This window comes from Lacerta agilis, chromosome 14, assembly GCF_009819535.1.
Source record: "Lacerta agilis isolate rLacAgi1 chromosome 14, rLacAgi1.pri, whole genome shotgun sequence".
Classification (NCBI taxonomy): Eukaryota; Metazoa; Chordata; class Lepidosauria; order Squamata; family Lacertidae; genus Lacerta; species Lacerta agilis.
The window spans coordinates 24,740,862-24,760,970 of record NC_046325.1 but is presented as its reverse complement, the minus strand read 5'-3'; the positions used below and the strand labels follow the sequence as shown (position 1 = coordinate 24,760,970).

Here is a 20,109-nt window from a genome sequence, read left to right as displayed (position 1 = left end):
GCAGCCAGTCGGTGACTTCACTTTTTACTTGGTCATAGCTTTTCAACTTAATCGACTCACCTTCTCGCTGCAATATATCTGCATATCTTAACCAACTTGCAGACATATTAGGTCTCTTGTAGGCCTTGGCCTCCACAGGTGAAATCCATCTAGGAGTCTTTCTCTCTAACAAGTCTTTATATCTCATCCAAACCTGATACAGGGCTTTTCTAATTATATGGTTCTTAAAAGTCTTGTGAACTTTTGCCTTATCATACCAAAGATAAGCATGCCATCCAAACATATTATCAAAGCCTTCCAAGTCCAACACCTCAATGTTTTCTAATTTAAACCAATCTTTTAACCAACAAAAGGCCGCTGCTTCAAAATAGATCTTTAAATCCGGCAGGGCAAAGCCTCCTCTCTCTTTAGAGTCTGTTAAAATCTTAAATTTAATTCTAGGCTTTTTTCCCTGCCATATGAATTTCGATAGGTCCCTTTGCCATATTTTAAAACAATCCAATTTATCCACGATTGGAATGGCTTGGAATATAAACAGCATCCTTGGTAGCACATTCATTTTAATGGCAGCTATTCTGCCCATCAATGAGAGTTTCAATCTTGTCCAAATCTCTAAGTCTTTCTTTATCTCTGTCCACAATTTTTCATAATTGTCCTTGTACAGGTTCAGATTTTTTGCTGTAAGGTTGATACCTAGATATTTTACATTCTTAACAAAATTGAGGCCAGTACAGTCTTGTAATTTTTGTATCTGCTCTAAGTTCATGTTTTTAGTCAATACTTTGGTTTTCTGTTTATTTAGTTTAAAGCCGGCTACAGGTCCAAACAATTCAATTAATTCCAAAGCTTTGGGGACACTGCTTTCAGGTTCCTGAAGGGATAGCATCAAATCATCCGCGAAGGCGCGTAATTTGTATTCCTTCTCCCCCACCCTTATTCCTTTTATCTGTTTCTCCGTTCGTATCATGTTTAGGAGGACCTCCAGGACCGTGATAAATAATAAAGGGGAGATAGGGCACCCTTGTCTTGTTCCTTTCTCAACTTTAATTTCCTCCGATATCACACTGTTTATAATGACTTTTGCTTTTTGTTCTGTATAAATGGCATTAATGCCATTTAAAAATCTTTGTCCAACTGCCATCTTTTCCAAATTCTTCTTCATAAATGTCCAAGAGATATTGTCGAAGGCTTTTTCCGCATCTATAAACATTAGTGCTGCATCTGTATTTATGTTTTTTTTCCAGTTTTTCTAAAATATCCACAATAATTCTTGTATTGTTATTTATTTGTCTTCCTGGTAAAAAACCTGCTTGGTCTTTATGGATATAATCTTTCAGCACTCTTTTTAATCTTGTAGCCATGACGTTCGCAAAAATTTTATAATCCACATTTAGAAGCGAGATTGGACGATAATTTTTCATTAAAGTCTTATCTGTCTCTGGTTTTGGAATCAGTGTGATAAAGGCTTCTTTCCATGTCTCTGGTGCCCTATCTCCTTCTAATATTTTATTGCAAACTTCTTTCAAGGGCTGTGATAGCCAGTCTTTCAAAGTCTTATAGTACTTTGCAGTCAGTCCATCTGGTCCTGGGGCCTTCCCTACCTGCATGTTGTTAATTGCCTCCTCTATCTCTTGAGTCGATATCGGGTGGTTGAGCATTGTTAGTTTATCCTCTGGGACTTTTTGCAATCCATTTTTTTCCAGAAATCGGTCTATCTCTGATTCTTCTATCTTCTCCTCCTTGTACAATTGTTTATAAAATCTTTGAAAACACCATCTAATTTCCTCTGGATTCTCCACATTTCTTCCATTTACTACTAAGTTGTTGATGACATTTGCTTTCTGTCTTTTCTTCAACTGCTAAGCTAGTAATTTTCCACATTTATTTGCCGATTCAAAGGTCCTCTGCTTCATCATTTTAATTTTCCATTCAATATCTTGGTTCATAATTTTTGCATATTGGGATTGCAAGTATTTAATTTCTTTTTGGATTTTTAAACATTTGGGGTGTCCTCTTAGTTCTTTTTCTTTAACTTTAATCAGTTTCAACAGTCTTTCCATTTCCGCATTTTGTTGTTTCTGCTTTTTTGCTTTTATGAGGAACCCTCTCATTACCACCTTACTTGCATCCCAAACAATCCTCTTTTCCACTTCTGAATTTAAATTAATTTGAAAATGCTCTTTCATCTTTTTTACTGCTCTTTCTACCAGCTTGGTGTCTCTCATTAAAGCATCATCCATTCTCCATCTGAAGGAATCCTTGGAAACCATTTTTAAATTCACTTGTACAGGGTTATGGTCCGAATATGTCTTTGGGCCGATTTCTGCTTTTTGTATTTTCGGTGCCAATTCATTCGAAATCCAGATGTAATCTATTCTCGACCATGACTGCTGAGGTTCACTGAAGTAAGTTGCCTCTGTTTCGGTGGGATTTCTTAACCTCCAAGCATCCACCAAGTTCAAATTATCCACCATTTCGAAGAAAGTCTTTGGAAGTTTCCCATCATTTGTTAATTTAGTTCTTTGCGATCTATCCATTAGTGTGGAAACTGCCCCATTAAAATCTCCAAGGCAAACTATTTTATAGTCCAAATAGTCCAACAGCAGATCATGTATGTTTTTGTAGAAAATTGACTTTCCATCATTTGGTGCATAAAGTCCCAGAATCAAAAAAATTTCGCCTTGTACTTTAATTTCAACAGCGATGTATCTCACTGGGTCATTATTCTTCACCTGTCAGGAAGATGGGCAGCTGTAACTTTTTTGATATTCCCTCCTTAATTTCTCCCAGCCTTAACAATGTCCAGCTGGCCCCTAGGTTCTTTATCAGGGCATCAGGGTGAAACACTTCACTTGCGAGTCTCACACTCCCTAGCGGATTTGCCGGTTGTAAAAGTCTTAATGATAACGTTCTAAATTCTTGGCCGAGGGCAGTCCTCAGTCATTCTCCAAAGCATCCCACACTCCCAGCCCCACAATGCCCTGCTTTCAGAACCAAGGATTTTGGTCTTACACTACAGATGCCTTGCACAGAGCAGGCACTGCTCTATGCAAGGATTGCCGCCTCCTCCCGTCCCTTCTCCCCAAAGGGGAACAGAGGTAGCGACGGTGGCAGCGGGAGCAGGAGGAGGAGCATCGAGCAGGCGCGTGAGCCGGCTCAGCCCCAGAGAGCCTGTTGCTTTTGCCCCCATCCCATCCCAGTCCACCATAGAAACTGCCCACCCTGAAACTATCCACCCCTGAAACCTTCCCAGAATCTGCCCCCTTCTCCCCTTAATTCCTCCCTGAATATGCCTCCTCCCCCTGAGCCCTCCCTGTAAAAGACCCTTTCTTTCAAAGCCTTCCCTCTTAACCCCAGCCCCCACCCCAGCTCTGCCCACCCTAGAAACTGCCCACTCTGAAACTTTCCCAGAATTTGCCCCTGATGCCCTCCCTAAATATGCCCCACCCACCCCTGAAACCTTCCCAGAATCTGCCCCCTTCCCCCTTAATCCATTCCAGAATCTCCCCGCCTTAATTCCTCCCTGAATATGCCCCCTTGCCCCCTGAGCCCTCCCTGTAAGAGACCCTTTCTTTCCAAGCCTTTTATATTAAGACTTAGTGTCAGGAAAAACGTAGTCCTGGACACAGCAGAGTGAACGCAGGTTTTCTGGAAGCTTCTGGCTGTAGAACATTGACTGGACAGCACAACGCAGGAACTCAGCAACTCACTTGGATAACTATATACAGCATTTATTTAAGCAACTAGTATCCATAAGTTACTATATACAGACTTAGGAAATAAAAGAAACAAAAGTAAAACCTTTCCTCTCTGTCTCTCTCTCCAGGGGCGTCGCTAGGGGGGTGCGGTGGGGGCGGTACGCCCCGAGTGGCAGACGTGACAAGCGGCGGGTGGGGGTGACAAGCGGCGGGTGGGGGTGACAAGCGGCGGCCCCTCCCGCCACTCCCCACGCAACGCCGGTCACCCTGGGAGCAGCAGCGCTGCATGGATGGGGTGCTCCCTCGGCCGTGCGCTGTTGCTCCCGGGGCGACGGAGAAAGCGGCGGCGCATGGGGTGACAAGCGGCAGCCCCTCCTGCCATTCCCAAGCGCTGCCGCTCCCTCCGTCACCCCAGGAGCAACAGCGCACGGCCGAGGGAGCACCCCGTCCGTGCAGTGCTGCTGGTCCCGGGGTGACCGGCAGCGTGGGGAGTGGCAGGAGGGGCCGGCGCTTGTCACCCCTACGCGCTGCCGCTGGCTCAGTCACCCCGGGAGCAGCAGCGTCGGACCGCCGCTTCCACAGCCTCCTTTTGAGCCGCAGAGCCTAGCTCTGCCACTGTCTCTCTCTCTCAACCTTCAGTAACCAAACTACAAAACACCACCACACTGGCTCTCACACAGAGCCCATTCTTTAGGAACTCCTGGACCAATCACAGGTCGTTGCTAAGGGTCTGGAGAGAGAGCAGATCTTGGCTTTCAGCCAACAGTTAATTGACATAGGTGGCTAGCTGCATGTAGGCACTTTGAAATCTCTAACATTTTATTAGTATTTTTTTATTTTTGAAATTTACCAGTAGCTGCTGCATTTCCCACCCTCGGCTTATACTGAAGTCAATAAGTTTTCCCAGTTTTTTGTGGTCAAATTAGGTGCCTCGGCTTACATTCGCATCGGCTTATACTCACGTATATACGGTAAGCACTCAGACATGGACTGAGAAAGCATGGCTGCTGGTCCCATGTGCCTCAACCACAGCCCAGGTTGGGTGGGATGCTCCAGTGACTACATATGGTACCAGTCTATGGCACCCTGGGGAGGGGGGAATGCTAGCCCACCACAGGAGACAGCTTGAGAAGCAGTGGCTTGCTCTGTATCCAATGCTCGCTCACTGCTAGTTTTGAATCCACATTCACATGGTATTCGCCATGATCCATATTGATGCTGTAGTTTCTGCTGTTTGGTGTGTGATTTTCTTAAACCAGCTTCAATTCAACTAGAAAACTGAATGCTGAGTAAGTGGAAATTGAGACAGCTGTTGCACTTGCATGGATGATAAGTACACCGTTTCCAGTTAATGAATTGCAGTTCTTATTCTTACACATTTGTCCCCTGTTTCCATTTCAGTTGGTATTCCCTGTGTCTTCCCATTTATTTACAAGGATAAATCTTATTCCACTTGCACCAAGGAAAACCATGATGACTTGTGGTGTGCCACAAAAGTTGAACCTGACACGAAAGAAATGACCGAATGGAAACTATGTATGCCTAAAGGTGACCTGTATTTTCTGAAAATTTATTTCATTTTACTGAAATAAAGTAAACAGATCCTCCTCATGAACTTTAAAGCTAGATGTGGGTTTTCCATAGGCATCTGGTTGGACATTGTGGAATCAAAATTTTGCATTAGATGGGCCTTTGTTCTGATGCAGCAGAACTCTTTCTGTGCTCTTAAACAGGTTTGGGACTACCACCAGTAGCTTGTATAGATCTTTCTTATGCCCGAACTATTACAAATCTCCATCCAGTGATCAGATAAAAGTTGCTTCAAGCAACAAGATCTCTAAAGAAATGAAACACCTCACCAGTATGCTAATCTGAAAATATGGTTCAAACTATGTACCTAAGAGGCGCTTTTGTGCAAATATTTCCTACTAATAATGGATAAAGATCGCAAAGACCATAAAAGTAATCTTTTCTAATATTACTGATATTACATTGGCATAAATTCCAGCTATCCTCATGTCTTGTTTTATATGTAATATAACTGTATTCATTCACTTAATCTTTCTTTATAGTTTCTTGTTTCTTTAACATTATTGTCAATTGAGCAACTGTCACTTGCTCTCACAGGCTCCTGACCAATTCTTTTGTCCTTGGTTTGTAGCTATCTTTCTAAGCCTTTGCAAAGTACATCCCTGGCAAGGTTTATATATATGTATGACTTGTTCACCATTTTTTTTTTTTTTGTATTTTGTGATCATCACTAGTATGTTTCAATGCATATAATCTCACTCTGTTTGGGTCTAGAGTCTGGAGGTAGTGCTTTTGGACGAGCCTGTGTCTTCCCCTTTGTGTATAAGGGCCAAACCTTCGATACCTGCACCACGCAAGATTCGCCGGACGGGGACTTCTGGTGTGCGACAACAGGGAACTATGACCAGGACGAGAAATGGAGCTACTGTCCTGATACCGGTGAGCATGATGCAGGGGCCTGGAATAACAGGAGTGGTTGGCTGGATGAATAATTAGTCAAGGCACTTTGTAGAGAGTGAGAGAGAAGTTCAGTATTCCCCAATCTTGTGCCCTCCAGAAATTTTAAACTGCAGTTCCCATCACCACTGACCAGTGGCCAAACTTGTTGGGGGCAGACTGATGTGAAACACCTTGAAGGCCCCACGTTGGGAGCACTTGCTTTTCATGCAAAACATCAAAATTTCATTCCCCAGAATCTCCAGGTAGGGTTGGAAGAGAGTCCTTGCCAGTCAGAGTAGACAACACCAAGCTAGATGGATCGAGTGTCTGACTCAGTTTGGACTCAGCTACATTGCTCATGTTACAGCGCTATAACTACATTATAAACATGTGCCACCAGTTGGCTCTGTAGAGCACAAAACTTTGTGCAATTTCACATAGTTTTTTCCCTCTTTTGTTATAAGAATTCAATTTATGACTTGTTTATCGAGTTTTCCCCCTGTGTGTTGATCCAGCCTATGTCAGCTTTCTATGTTATGAAAAGTTTGCTTAGTCTTAGCATTCCTGAGCACAGCTCCAGGTTTAGGCCAGCACATCTGAGATGACAGGTTTGGATAGGACCATAGAGAACTGAGTAAATAGTCTTCAGAACAGTGAAAAAAAGGATTAGTTAGATGAACCACTAGTCACACATTATATAATAGCTTGGTGCACAGTATATAAAAGTTTTGTGAGCTTATATGAGAATAAGTGGTGTGGTAGAAGTTATAGAAAAAGAAATGATACAGGACTCAGCTACATTAGTCTAAACCAGTGTAATAATAATAATAATAATAATAATAATAATAATAATAATTCATTTGTACCCCACGAGTCTGGCTGAGTTTCCCCAGCCAATCTGGGAGAGTTCCCAATCGAGTGTTAAAACAATACAGCATTAAATATTAAAAACTTCCCTAAACAGGGCTGCCTTCAGAAGTCTTTTAAAATTAGGATAGCTGTTTATTTCCTTGACGTCTGATGGGAGGTTTTCCCCAGGGCGGGCAGTTTTACTGAGAAACCCCTGTGTCTAGTTCCCTGCAATCTCATTTCTCGCAATGAGGAAACAGCTGGATTTCAGTGTCCTTGCTGAACAATGGGGGGTGGAGACGCTCCTTCAGGTATACAGGACCGAGGCCATTGAGGGCTTTAAAGGTCAGCACCAACACTTTGAATTGTGCTAGGAAACGTACTGGGAGCCAATGCAGATCTCTCAGGAACGGTGTACTATGGTCCCGGTGGCCACTCCCAGTCACCAGTCTAGCTGCCACATTCTGGATTAATTGCAGTTTCTGGGTCACCTTCAAAGGTAGCCCCATGCAGAGCGCATTACTCTAGTCAGAATGGGATATAAGTAGAGTATGCACCCCTCTGATTAGAATGTCCACAGGCAGGTAGGGTCTCAGGCTGCGTACCAGATGGAGCTGGTAGACAGCTGCCCTGGACACAGAATTAACCTGTGCCTCCATGGACAGCTGTGAGTCTAAAATGACTCCCAGGCTGTCCACCTGGTCCTTCAGGGGCACAGTTACCCCATTCAGGACCAGGGAGTCCCCCACACCCACCCGCCCCCCTGTCCCCCAAAACAGTACTCCTGTCTTTTCAGGATTCAACCTCAATCTGTTAGCTGCCATCCATCCTCCAACAGCCTCCAGGCACTCACACAGGACATTCACCGCCTTCACTGGTTCTGATTTAAAAGAGAGGTACAGCTGGGTATCATCCGCATACTGATGAACACCCAGCCCAAACCCCCTGATGATTTCTCCCAGTGGCTTGATATAGATATTAAAAAGCATGGTTGAGAGTAAAGAACCCTGAGGCACCCCACATATAAGAGCCCAGTCGTCTGAACACTCATCCCCCAACAACACTTTCTGGGCACGCCCCAAGAGAAAGGAGCGGAACCTCTGTATAACAGTGCCTCCATCTCCCAGCCCCTCTATCCAGTCCAGAAGGATGTTATGGTTAATGGTGTCAAAGGCTGCTGAGAGGTCCAGCAGAACTAGGAAATGGCTCTCACCTTTGTCCCTAGCCCACTGCAGATCATTGACCAGCACGAGCAAGGCAGCTTCATTCCCATGGTGAGGCCTTAATCCCTATTGGAAGGGATCCAAATGGTCCGCATCCTCCAGGCGTGCTTGGAATTAAATGGAGATGTGGTTAAATGACCTCCTCTTTCAGCGGGTCTGGGAAGGCTCCCTCGCAGGGGGAAGCATTCACACACACACGCACAGCCCATTGCCCAGCTCTTCCCGGCTCACTTTTATTAGCCTGGATGTTGAAGGATCAAGGAGACAGGTGGTCGGTTTCACTTCTCCAAGCAGCCTGTCCACATCCTTGAAGGTAGTAGATTGGAATTGATCCCATATAACATGAATAGACAGGACTCTAGCACTCTCCATCCCCCAGCCCAGCTCCCACGGTGGAGTCTACCTCCTTCTGAATCTGAGCGACTTAATCAGCAAAAAAAATTGCAAAAGCATTGAAGGAAATCTTGGGGTCCCTACCAGGCCCGGTTACGAAGGTGGCTCCGATAGATTGTGAACCACCTGAAAGAGTCTCCTGCTGCTGTTTTCTGCAGGTGCAATAGAGGTGGTGAAGACGGTCCTCTTCAACACTGCCATTGCCACTTGGTAGGCTCGGCGTTAACCTCTAGCTCATGTCCAGTCTGATTCAGAATGAGTTTTCTGCCACCGGCTCTCTAGCAGTCTCAAGGATTGTTTCATTGTCCTCAGCTCCAGGGGAAAACACGGGGCTGTCCAGGCTCCATGCAATCGGAGAGGGCACTTCAGAGCTAGACAGTCCATAGCCCTGGTTAACTTAAATATAAATTAATAGTTATGAAGTAAACCTATTGTGCTTCCCAGAACTTGTTAGTTGGAAGAATCCTTTACATTTTTTAATTATTTGGGCTATATGTTTCATTGGAACTGTTCAACATTAATGATATTTAGACTACTTTGTTCTCGTTTTCCAGGAGTTCAACCAGATGGCAGCTATAAATATCAGTGATTCCAGTTATCCATTTTGGATCACAACAGGTGGATGGGTAAAAGAAAGATCATTGGATGCGCTGACTAGAAGCCTTGCTAAGTGGGTTGTGCTGCAAATAATTTAGAAGAATGATTACTCTTTTACCTATATATAAAATCTTGGGACTTCTTCACCCTTTGTGGTGGCCTAAAAATAAATAAGATGTGGCAGTGGGAGATTATTAATCTTTGTCAAACTGTATCTTTGTGCTACAGAAATAAAACATTTCTTTTAGTTTGCTGGGCAGCATTAAAAAAAAGATGATGAGTGATCACTATGAAATAAGATGAGTGCTGGAGAAAGTTTTTGCCACTCCATCAACTGCATATTCTTCATAGGATGAATGAAAATATGTACATGTGGCTGGTTGTATGTGAGAGTTTGTGTGTTCTGTCACACACTTCACCCAATCATCCAAAAGCTTCCCAAGTGGTCTTTATCTTTCACTGGTTCATGTCAAAGAAATATCTATAGTAGATAAACTGAGTAGGATTCAGTATTCAGAGATATCCTAGTTAAAGCCAGCATCAACCAAGCAAAGCTCTCATGCCCAGTCAATGCCCTCAGCCCTGAAGAAGGCAGCCCTGCCACCCCATTCAACTGTTATCACTTCCTTTGAAAAATCTACCTTCTTAGCCCCTCTCCTTGGATAGAACTTAATGCAAACACATCAGATCAATACTTTCTGTACTAAAAAATGCAGACTGACAGTGTCATCCACTCCTAACACGGCCAGCCACTTTCGAAGGCTATCATGGTTGATGGTAGTGAAAGTCACTGAGAGGTCAATGAGAATTAACAGAGACACATTTCCCCTATCTCTCGCCTGACAGGGATCATCATATTCCCATCAGCGATGGTTTGTTCGCTGCGCAAAATCAACAAGTTAATGGAAGGTGATAATATGCAAAGGATCAGCTTGAGGCAAAGCAGGGATATGGATCAGTGGGAGAATTTGTCAGGGTGCAATATACCACGGGAAGCAGGAACAGATATCCAGACCACAAAAGGGGGAAAGTTAAAAATCATTGTATGGAATACAAAGCAATGAAGTACACGTCTGCAAGGCTGCCATGCAACAATTCAAAAGGAAAATTCCTTCAAAACTTGTCACAACATGGGATATAATTCCTGTTTAAAGGTGGTTCAGTGCAGTTTAAATGACACATTCAGCCGTCTTCAGATGAAGTGAGTCCTGAACATTCTTGGTCAGTGCAGGGCCCTAATGGAATAAGCAGATCATCATGTTGTTGTTGTTGTTCAGTCATTCAGTCGTGTCCGACTCTTTGTGACCTCATGGACCAGAGCACACCAGGCATGCCTATCTTTCACTGCCTCCCGCAGTTTGGCCAAAGTCATGCTAGTCGCTTCGAGAACACTGTCCAACCATCTCATCCTCTGTCGTCCCCTTCTCCTTGTGCCCTCCATCTTTCCCAACATCAGGGTCTTTTCTAGGGAGTCTTCTCTTCTCATGAGGTGGCCAAAGTACTGGAGCCTCAACTTCAGGATCTTTCCTTCCAGTGAGCACTCAGGGCTGATTTCTTTAAGGATGGATAAGTTTGATCTTTTTGCAGTCCATGGGACTCTCAAGAGTCTCCTCCAGCACCATAATTCAAAAGCATCAATTCTTCGGTGATCGGTCTTCTTTATGGTCCAGCTCTCACTTCCATACATTACTACTGGAAAAAACATAGCTTTAACTATGCGGACCTTTGTTGGCAAGGTGAGGTCTCTGCTTTTTAAGACGCAGATTATCATACGGTCTGTTATATACATAGTTCTGCAAAGCTCAACTTTGATTGACACCACTGGGTGTTCTCACTCATTTTCCTTCTGGTTCCCCCCCCCAAGAGCGGAGCAAGGGGGGCAAAGGGGGCGCAGCGCCCCGGGTTGCACCCTGGTGTTGTGACACTTGGCGCCACCCCTGCAAGTGCGACTCCCAAGCCGCTGCCCGGCACCCCTTCCGTGCGGTGGCTCATCGCTCGTCAGCTCGTAAGGCTGCATTTGTGCTGCTGCTCGCGCACTGCAGCCTTACGAGTTGCCGCGTGAGTAGTCGCAGCATGGAAGGGGTGCCGGCCACTCGCGCCTGGAAGCCCAGCCGGACTGCGCAAGTGCGGCACCACAACCAGAGTGCGCATGTGCGAACATGTGCATTCCGGCCAGGATGGTACACTTGTGCAGTCCGGCTGGGGTGGTGGGCACTAGTAACACCCTGTCCATGCGGCAGCTGAACGCGCGGCAACTCGTAAGGTGCAGATGCAGCCTTATGAGTTGCTGAGCGATCAGCCGCCGCACGGAAGGGGTGCCTGCCGCTCGCGCCAGGCAGCCCGGCCAGACTGCACAAGTGTGCCATCCCAGTCAGACTGTGTATGTGCTGACGTGCATTCTGGCCGGGATGCTGCACTTGCACATCGCTGCCGGGCTGAGTACTGCGCTCCGTAGCGCACATGCATGCGTCGTGAAGTCATGGTGCACATGCGCTACAGAGTGGCACCCCGCCCTCCGGGGGTGCCCCCGCTTTTGCCACTGCGAGTGGCAAAGCAACTCCCTACGCCACTGTGGGGTTGAAGAGTTTTAAAAACGCATGCTGTTTGAAGGATGCAAAATGGTTTTTGAGAAGTTTCCTGTTTCTGAGATGGAGACTAAACCTAGAGACAAATATGGCCTGTTTTCAAAGAATTGTTCATAAAGATGCCCAATGTTAACTTTTGGGAAGATCAGCCCATGGTACTAAAAACTGAGCTACCAGGAGACACGAAGACTGTGCATCATTAAACTATATGGAATAAAATAGTGATGAGGAAAAGCACTACCAAACAGTACTTTGCTGCTGTGGTCAATAGCAGTTTGTTGGCTTTTAAAATAGGCATGTGCATAGCCCCACTGGAGTGGCTTGCCAGTTCCTCCTCCTCACATTTAGTCTAAACTCTCCACTATGACCTATCCATCTTGGGTGACCCTGCTCGGCATAGCTCATAGCGCCTTCGGCACAACAAGGCAGTGATCCGTGCTCTGGTCCATGGGGTCATGAAGAGTTGAACAGGACTAAACAAAAACAACAACAAGCCCCACTGCAATGATAAATCATTGTGGATCCCTCTCCAACCAGTTTGCAATTACAGTGGTACCTCGAGTTACAAACACCTCAGGTTACAAACGCTTCAGGTTACAAACTCTCTAACATGTAAGGAATTCCTCGAGTTGAGAACTTTGCCCAGGATGAAAACGGAAATTGTGTGCCGGCGGCGTAACAGCAGCAAGAGGCGATTAGCGAAAACACGCCTCTAATTAATAACAGTTCAGGTTAAGAACAGACCTCTGGAATGAATTAAGTTCGTAACTAGTGGTACCACTGTATATGCAACAACAAACAATTGTCTGATTGTCCCACCCCCACCCCCACCCCCAAAGTGGCTATTACATAACCACCAACATTCCTCCGAAGAAAATATGGACATCCTATTTAATAATAATAATAATAATAATAATAATAATAATAATAATAATAATAATTTTATTATTTCTACCCTGCCCATCTGACTAGGTTGCCCCAGCCACTCTTGGTGCCTTCCAACATATATAAAAGCATAATCAAACAGTAAACATTAAGAAACTTCAGATGTCTTCTAAAGGTTGTATAGTTACTTATCTTCTTGGCCTGGGGGGGGGGTCACATAACTCTACCCTCCCAACATTTCTCCAATGAAAATATGGATGTCCTACCATACCCTTCAACATTTTTTTATTATGAAAATAGGGGTGTCCTAAGGAAAATAGGGACATTCTGGGATCAAACCAGAAACCAGGATGGTTTCAGTAAATTTGGGACTGTTCCTGGAAAATAGGGACACTTGGAGAGGCTGTATATTATATATTATATCCCCTTCATGGATCACTGCCTTGTCGTGGCGAAGGGGCTTGAATTACTCAGGGAAGCTATGGACAGGTCAAGAAGGACAGGTCATAGTGGAGAGTTTGGACCAAACGTGATCCACCTGGAGAAGGAACTGGCAAGCCACTCCAGTATCCCTGCCAAGAAAACTCCATGGACAAAGACAACAGGCATATAAAAGATATGACGCTGGAAGATGAGCCCCTCAGGTCGGAAGGCGTCCAACATGCTACTGGGGAAGAGCGGAGGACAAGTACAAGTAGATCCAGAGCTGATGAAGCGGCTGGGCCAAAGCCGAAAGGACGTTCAGTTGCTGATATGCCTGGAAGTGAAAGGAAAGTCCAATGCTGTAAAGAAAAGTATTGCATAGGAACCTGGAATGTAAGAACCATGAACCTTGGTAAGCTGGATGTGGTAAAAAATGAGATGGCAAGAATAAACATTGACATCCTAGGCATCAGTGAACTAAAATGGACAGGAATGGGCGAATTCAGTTCGGATGACTATCATATCTACTACTGTGGGCAGGAATCCCGTAAAAGAAATGGAGTGGCCCTCATAGTCAACAAAAGAGTGGCGAAAGCTGTACTGGGATGCAATTTCAAAAATGATAGAATGATCTCGATACGAATCCAAGGCAGACCTTTTAACATCACAGTAATCCAAGTTTATGCACCAACTACCAGTGCTGAAGAAACTGAAATTGATCAGTTCTATGAAGACTTACAACACCTTATAGAAATGACACCAAAGAAGGATGTTCTTCTCATTATAGGGGATTGGAATGCTAAAGTAGGGAGTCAAGAGATAAAAGGAACAACTGGCAAGTTTGGCCTTGGAGTTCAAAATGAAGCAGGGCAAAGGCTAATAGAGTTCTGTCAAGAGAACAAGCTGGTCATCACAAACACTCTTTTCCAACAACACAAGAGACGACTCTACACATGGACATCACCAGATGGGCAACATCGAAATCAGATTGATTATATTCTGTGCAGCCAAAGATGGAGAAGCTCTATACACTCAGCAAAAACAAGACCTGGAGCTGACTGTGGCTCAGATCACCAGCTTCTTATAGCAAAATTCCAGCTTAAACTGAAGAAAGTAGGAAAAACCACTGGGCCAGTAAGATTCAATCTAAATCAAATCCCTTATGAATACACAGTTGAAGTGAAGAACAGGTTTAAGGATTTAGATTTGGTGGATAGAGTACCTGAAGAACTGTGGATGGAGGCTCGTAACATTATACAGGAGACAGCAACGAAAACCATCCCAATGAAAAAGAAATGCAAGAAAGCAAAGTGGCTGTCCAATGAGGCCTTACAAATAGCGGGGGAGAGAAGGCAAGCAAAATGCGAGGGAGATCGTGAAAGATACAGGAAATTGAATGCAGATTTCCAAAGAATAGCAAGGAGAGACAAGAGGGCCTTTCTAAACGAGCAATGCAAAGAAATAGAGGAAAATAACAGAATGGGAAAAACCAGAGATTTGTTCAAGAAAATTGGAGATATGAAAGGAAGATTTCGTACAAAGATTACCACAATTAAGGACAAAAGTGGAAAGGACCTAACAGAAGCAGAAGACATCAAGAAGAGGTGGCAAGAATACACAGAGGAATTATACCAGAAAGATATGGAGGTCTCATACACCCCAGGTAATGTGGTTGCTGACCTTGAGCCAGACATCCTGGAGAGTGAGGTCAAATGGGCCTTAGAAAGCCTGGCTAACAACAAGGCCAGTGGAAGTGATGATATTCCAGCTGAACTATTTAAAATTTTAAAAGATGATGCTGTTAAGGTGCTACACTCAATATGCCAGCAAGTTTGGAAAACTCAGCAGTGGCCAGAGGATTGGAGAAGATCAGTCTACATCCCAATCCCAAAGAAGGGCAGTGCCAAAGAATGCTCCAACTACCGCACAATTGCACTCATTTCACACGCTAGCAAGGTTATGCTTAAAATTCTACAAGGCAGGCTTAAGCAGTATGTGGACCGAGAACTCCCAGAAGTGCAAGCTGGATTTCGAAGGGGCAGAGGAACCAGAGACCAAATTGCAAACATGCGCTGGATTATGGAGAAAGCTAGAGAGTTCCAGAAAAACATCTACTTCTGCTTCATTGACTACACAAAAGCATTTTACTGTGTCGACCACAACAAACTATGGCAAGTTCTTAAAGAAATGGGAGTGCCGGATCACCTCATTTGTCTCCTGAGAAATCTCTATGTGGGACAAGAAGCTACAGTTAGAACTGGATATGGAACAACTGATTGGTTCAAAATTGGGAAAGGAGTACGACAAGGCTGTATATTGTCTCCCTGCTTATTTAACTTATATGCAGAATTCATCATGCGAAAGGCTGGACTGGATGAATCCCAAACCGGAATTAAGATTGCCGGAAAAAATATCAACAACCTCAGATATGCTGATGACACTACCTTGATGGCAGAAAGTGAGGAGGAATTAAAGAACCTTTTAATGAGGGTGAAAGAGGGGAGCGCAAAATATGGTCTGAAGCTCAACATCAAAAAAACTAAGATCATGGCCACTGGTCCCATCACCTCCTGGCAAATAGAAGGGGAAGAAATGGAGGCAGTGAGAGATTTCACTTTTTTGGGTTCCACGATCACTGCAGATGGTGACAGCAGTCCCGAAATTAGAAGACGCCTGCTTCTTGGGAGAAAAGCAATGACAAACCTAGACAGCATCTTAAAAAGCAAAGACATCACCTTGCCGACAAAGGTCCGTATAGTTAAAGCTATGGTTTTCCCAGTAGTAATGTACGGAAGTGAGAGCTGGACCATAAAGAAGGCTGATCGCCGAAGAATTGATGCTTTTGAATTATGGTGCTGGAGGAGACTCTTGAGAGTCCCATGGACTGCAAGAAGATCAAACCTATCCATTCTCAAAGAAATCAGCCCTGAGTGCTCACTAGAAGGACAGATCCTGAAGTTGAGGCTCCAGTACTTTGGCCACCTCATGAGAAGAGAAGACTCCCTGGAAAAGACCCTGATGTTGGGAAAGATGAAGGGCACAAGGAGAAGGGGACGACAGAGGATGAGATGGTTGGACAGTGTTCTCGAAGCTACTAACATGAGTTTGGCCAAACTGCGAGAGGCAGTGAAGGATAGGCGTGCCTGGCGTGCTCTGGTCCATGGGGTCACGAAGAGTCGGACACGACTGAACGACTGAACAACAACAACATATTATATGAGTGCTGTAAAATTTGGATAACCAATTTTACACAACACAAACATAGAGGTTGCTCTGTTGCTGTTAAATTAGTAAGAGAAATGACACATGCTTTGGCAGATACAGAACATCATTGCACCAGGCCAAGCCATCAGCTTTACATGGCAGAAAATGCTATCTTGATTGCCATCTAAAGACTTGAAAGAAAAAGTTAGAGGTTGTGCGAACTCAGTATGACAAGCTAGGTTCACCATCTCTTATAATCAGAATCTTCTCCCGATCTTCACTAAATCAGTTCCCTATCACAGAGATGGGGAACAGTTTGTAATCCAAGGGCCACATTCCCTTCTGGGTAAACTTTGGGAGCCTCATGCCCTTGGTGGGCAGGGCCAGAGTTAAAGCACAAACAGCAATTATTGTTGTTGTTGTTTTTTTTTTACTTTTATAGAGTAGGCTAGGTTCTACAAATATTCAAGCACCCCTTTCTTTCCTCAACTCTGGCAAGCAAGAGATATTATCAGAGTTCAATGACACAGATCTACACTAGTTGTTTATAATGTTATAAATGTGTTAATAAAATGTGACACCAGAGGGCACTGTAGAGCACCGAGCCTTCAGCAGTAGAAAATTGCATTGAGAATGATATAACATTATATTTCATAACATTTTTACAGATCAATGTAGATCCAGCCCAGGCCAAAACACTCAAGGAGTGTTCAAGTCTGGTCAGGGTGTATGACATTTTGAGGGCCAGATAGAGAGACGTGGGTGATATTTGCATGTTCAGACCAAGAGACCTCCCCCTTAAAGGGAGAAAGGAAAATTAAAGGGAAAATTGAAACGATACACCGTCTCGTCGTCAGGTAGATTGCTCTCCTTTTGGATCACTGTCTCTTTCGGGTTGGGAGCAGACATGAAGCAGATGCTGTTCTGATGCACTGAGCCCAAAACAGGAAGCTCAGGGACACGTGCATCTGCTTAAATATTGGTCTGTCAATCACTTTGACTGGCGTCCTGCTTGCCCAATTGCTCCCAGGATCGAGGGACTACCAATAGGGTGTTGTGGCCAATGCAATGTTCCCACCCACAACACAGGGTATAGTTGCAAGGTCGCACCGCAACACATGCCCTCTTGTTAGGGAAGACTCGATTTACAAAACCAGTTGACAAAAGAGGAGCCATTGTACTATTGAATAATATAGACTATATCAAGGAACAGAGCCGTCTTAAGGGGATCTGCCGCCCTGGCGCGGCTATCCCTCCGGCGCCCCCGCCATGCCGCCTCTCCGCCGCCTCCCTCCCGCGCTTGCCGCCCCTTGGGAGGGGGGTGGGCGAGCGGGGGGTGAGGGGCGTGGCGCTGGAGCGGCGCGGGGCTCTGCGCGCCCTTCCAGCGCTTCCGGGATGGGAGGCGAGGGCGGCCGGCTCGCGCTCTGCACGCAGCTGGACGGCGCGGCGCTGCTGGGCAGCTCGCGCTGCATTGGGCGGGCGGCCGGCTGCGTGCGGGAGCGAGAGCCGGCCGCCCTCGCCTCCCAGAGCCCCAGCTGGAGTGCTGGAAGGTCGCGCAAAGCCCCGCGCCGCTCCAGCTGGGGCTCTGGGAGGCGAGGGCGGGCGGCTTACAGCCCGCCCGCCTGCCCGTGGGGGCGGGGGCGGGGGCGGGTTGGGGAGGAGGAGCCCGGTATGCCGGCGGGCTCGCGGGGGCGCCCCTGGGGCGCCCAGCGCCCTGGCGCACCGCGCCACCGGCTTCTATGGATGAGACGGCTCTGTCAAGGAAGCAGAGAAACAACTAAGTAATCCAAATTTTTACTTACCTATACCTAGTGACCCTACCACATCAGTGAAAAACAAATTACAGGTCATTCTTAATGAAGCCGTGTCCTTAGTCTATATAAATGAATTTTTAGTGGATTTTTAATATCCCGATCACACTAGGGTGCCAATATTCTACACATTTCCAAAAATCCACAAAAATCCCACCACTGGGTAGACCTATTGTGTCCGCATCAGGATCATTGTTGGAAAATTGTGCACAATATATTGACACATTCCTACACCCCTTCACTAAAAATACCCTGTCTTTCATTAAGGATACAAAACATATCATAACCCTTATTGAAAATTTGCATGTTACTCCACATAGTATAATTGCTACATGGGATGTGTCGTCTCTATATACTAATTTACCCCTAGATACAGTAAGATCTCAAATCCAAGAACTGCTAATGGATCATAATCAGTCTTCACCACCAGTACATTTCTTAATGGAGATTCTGGATTGAGTTTTATTTTTATTTAATATTTTTCTCAGGTTTGGTTCAAAGTACTTCATTCAAAAACAAGGTGTAGCCATGGGCTCTAAATGTGCTCCCAGCGTCGCCATTATCTTTTTTAAAAAATCTTTTTTTGCATTTTTAATAAATAAATCTAGATCACTCCAATATTACTACACAAATAAATATACGGTAAGTTCTATTAAACAATTGTAAAGAAAAGATTCACAATATTGACCTTAGATATATATATAACCTTAGATATATATATCACCTAAAAAAATACAAAGATATCATATTCATACAATTCATTTTAGCTTTTCCGTTAAATAATAAAAAAGAACTTAATTATATATAAACATCAACTTCCCTAATCCAACTCTCCATTGATTCTAAAAAGAAAAAGAAAAAAGCGTAAGATTGAGACTTACTATTTTGTAATCAGTTATATAACACTTTTGATCTTACATTTTTGATCTTACATTTTATTTTATTTTATCACTATTATTTTACGGTTATTCTACAAGAGTTATTCCAATATGTAGACCATGTTGAGGCTGCACCTCTACTTAAGTAGCATGAAAAATAATTCCACTCTTCAACAAATTTACTCCTCGGGTTTTCTTTTATTTATTCTGAAGGAAAGGCCAACTCAAAATAATCTACGGTTTTAAGCAGCCATTCTTTTTCACTGGTATCTTGTCACTCTTCCAGTAAGATGCCACTAGAATTCTCGCTGCAGCTGAGGTATATAAAAAATAGTTCTTTATTTTATTAGGTATGTCTGGAGTTGTGATCCCTAGTAAGTACGCTTCTGGTGTTTTATGAAAGTTAGTTTCTAAAATGGTTTCCAATTCTAAATGAATTTCGTTCCAAAATACTTTGTTGTTTTTTTTACATTTCCCGCAGATGTGAAATAAATCTCCAACTTCCTCACATCTCCAGCAAGTATTTTGCACATAATAACCCATTCAGTGAACACATCCTGTTCACTGAATGGGTTATTCAGTGAAAACATCCTGTTCACTGAATAACCCATTCAGTGAACAGGATGTATTCACTGAATGGGTTATTATGAGTAATATGTTCTAAATCAAAAATTCTCATAAATATATTGGCCAGCGTGGCCAATATCTTTATGAGAAATTTTGATTGAGAACATATTGCTCATAATAACCCATTCAGTGAATACATCCTGTTTTATGGCCGGTATATAGATGATTTGATACCGGGTATTTATATTTTCAGAGGTTATTTTTGAACCGTTCAACTGTTGGATCAGTTGTGTGAGTCCATACTTGACCTTTGAAAGTATATCAAATCCACATTGTTTACCTTTCCTTGAACTAGAAATCTTTGTGGATGAATTAAGAATTAAACTGCAACCCTATAAGAAAAGCACAGATAGAAACTCCTTGTTACATTACGCATCTAACCACCCCAAACATCTCCGTGATAACCTTCCCTTAGGTCAGTTTCTAAGATTAAAACGAAATTCATCGGACCCACGAGGTTATCCAAA

The 20,109-nt window shown here is 44.2% G+C and overlaps 1 protein-coding gene across 1 annotated transcript in view; it reads left to right on the top strand.

Annotated features, from left to right (window-relative positions):
• The window catches only part of LOC117057929 (epididymal sperm-binding protein 1-like), a 67,961-nt gene that overhangs the window by 36,265 nt on the left and 11,587 nt on the right, over positions 1-20,109 (top strand). The window contains exons 4-5 of the mRNA XM_033168772.1: positions 5,100-5,246; positions 6,003-6,167. Of these exons, the coding sequence (XP_033024663.1) occupies positions 5,100-5,246; positions 6,003-6,167 (312 nt within the window). The remainder of the gene's footprint in view (positions 1-5,099; positions 5,247-6,002; positions 6,168-20,109) is intronic.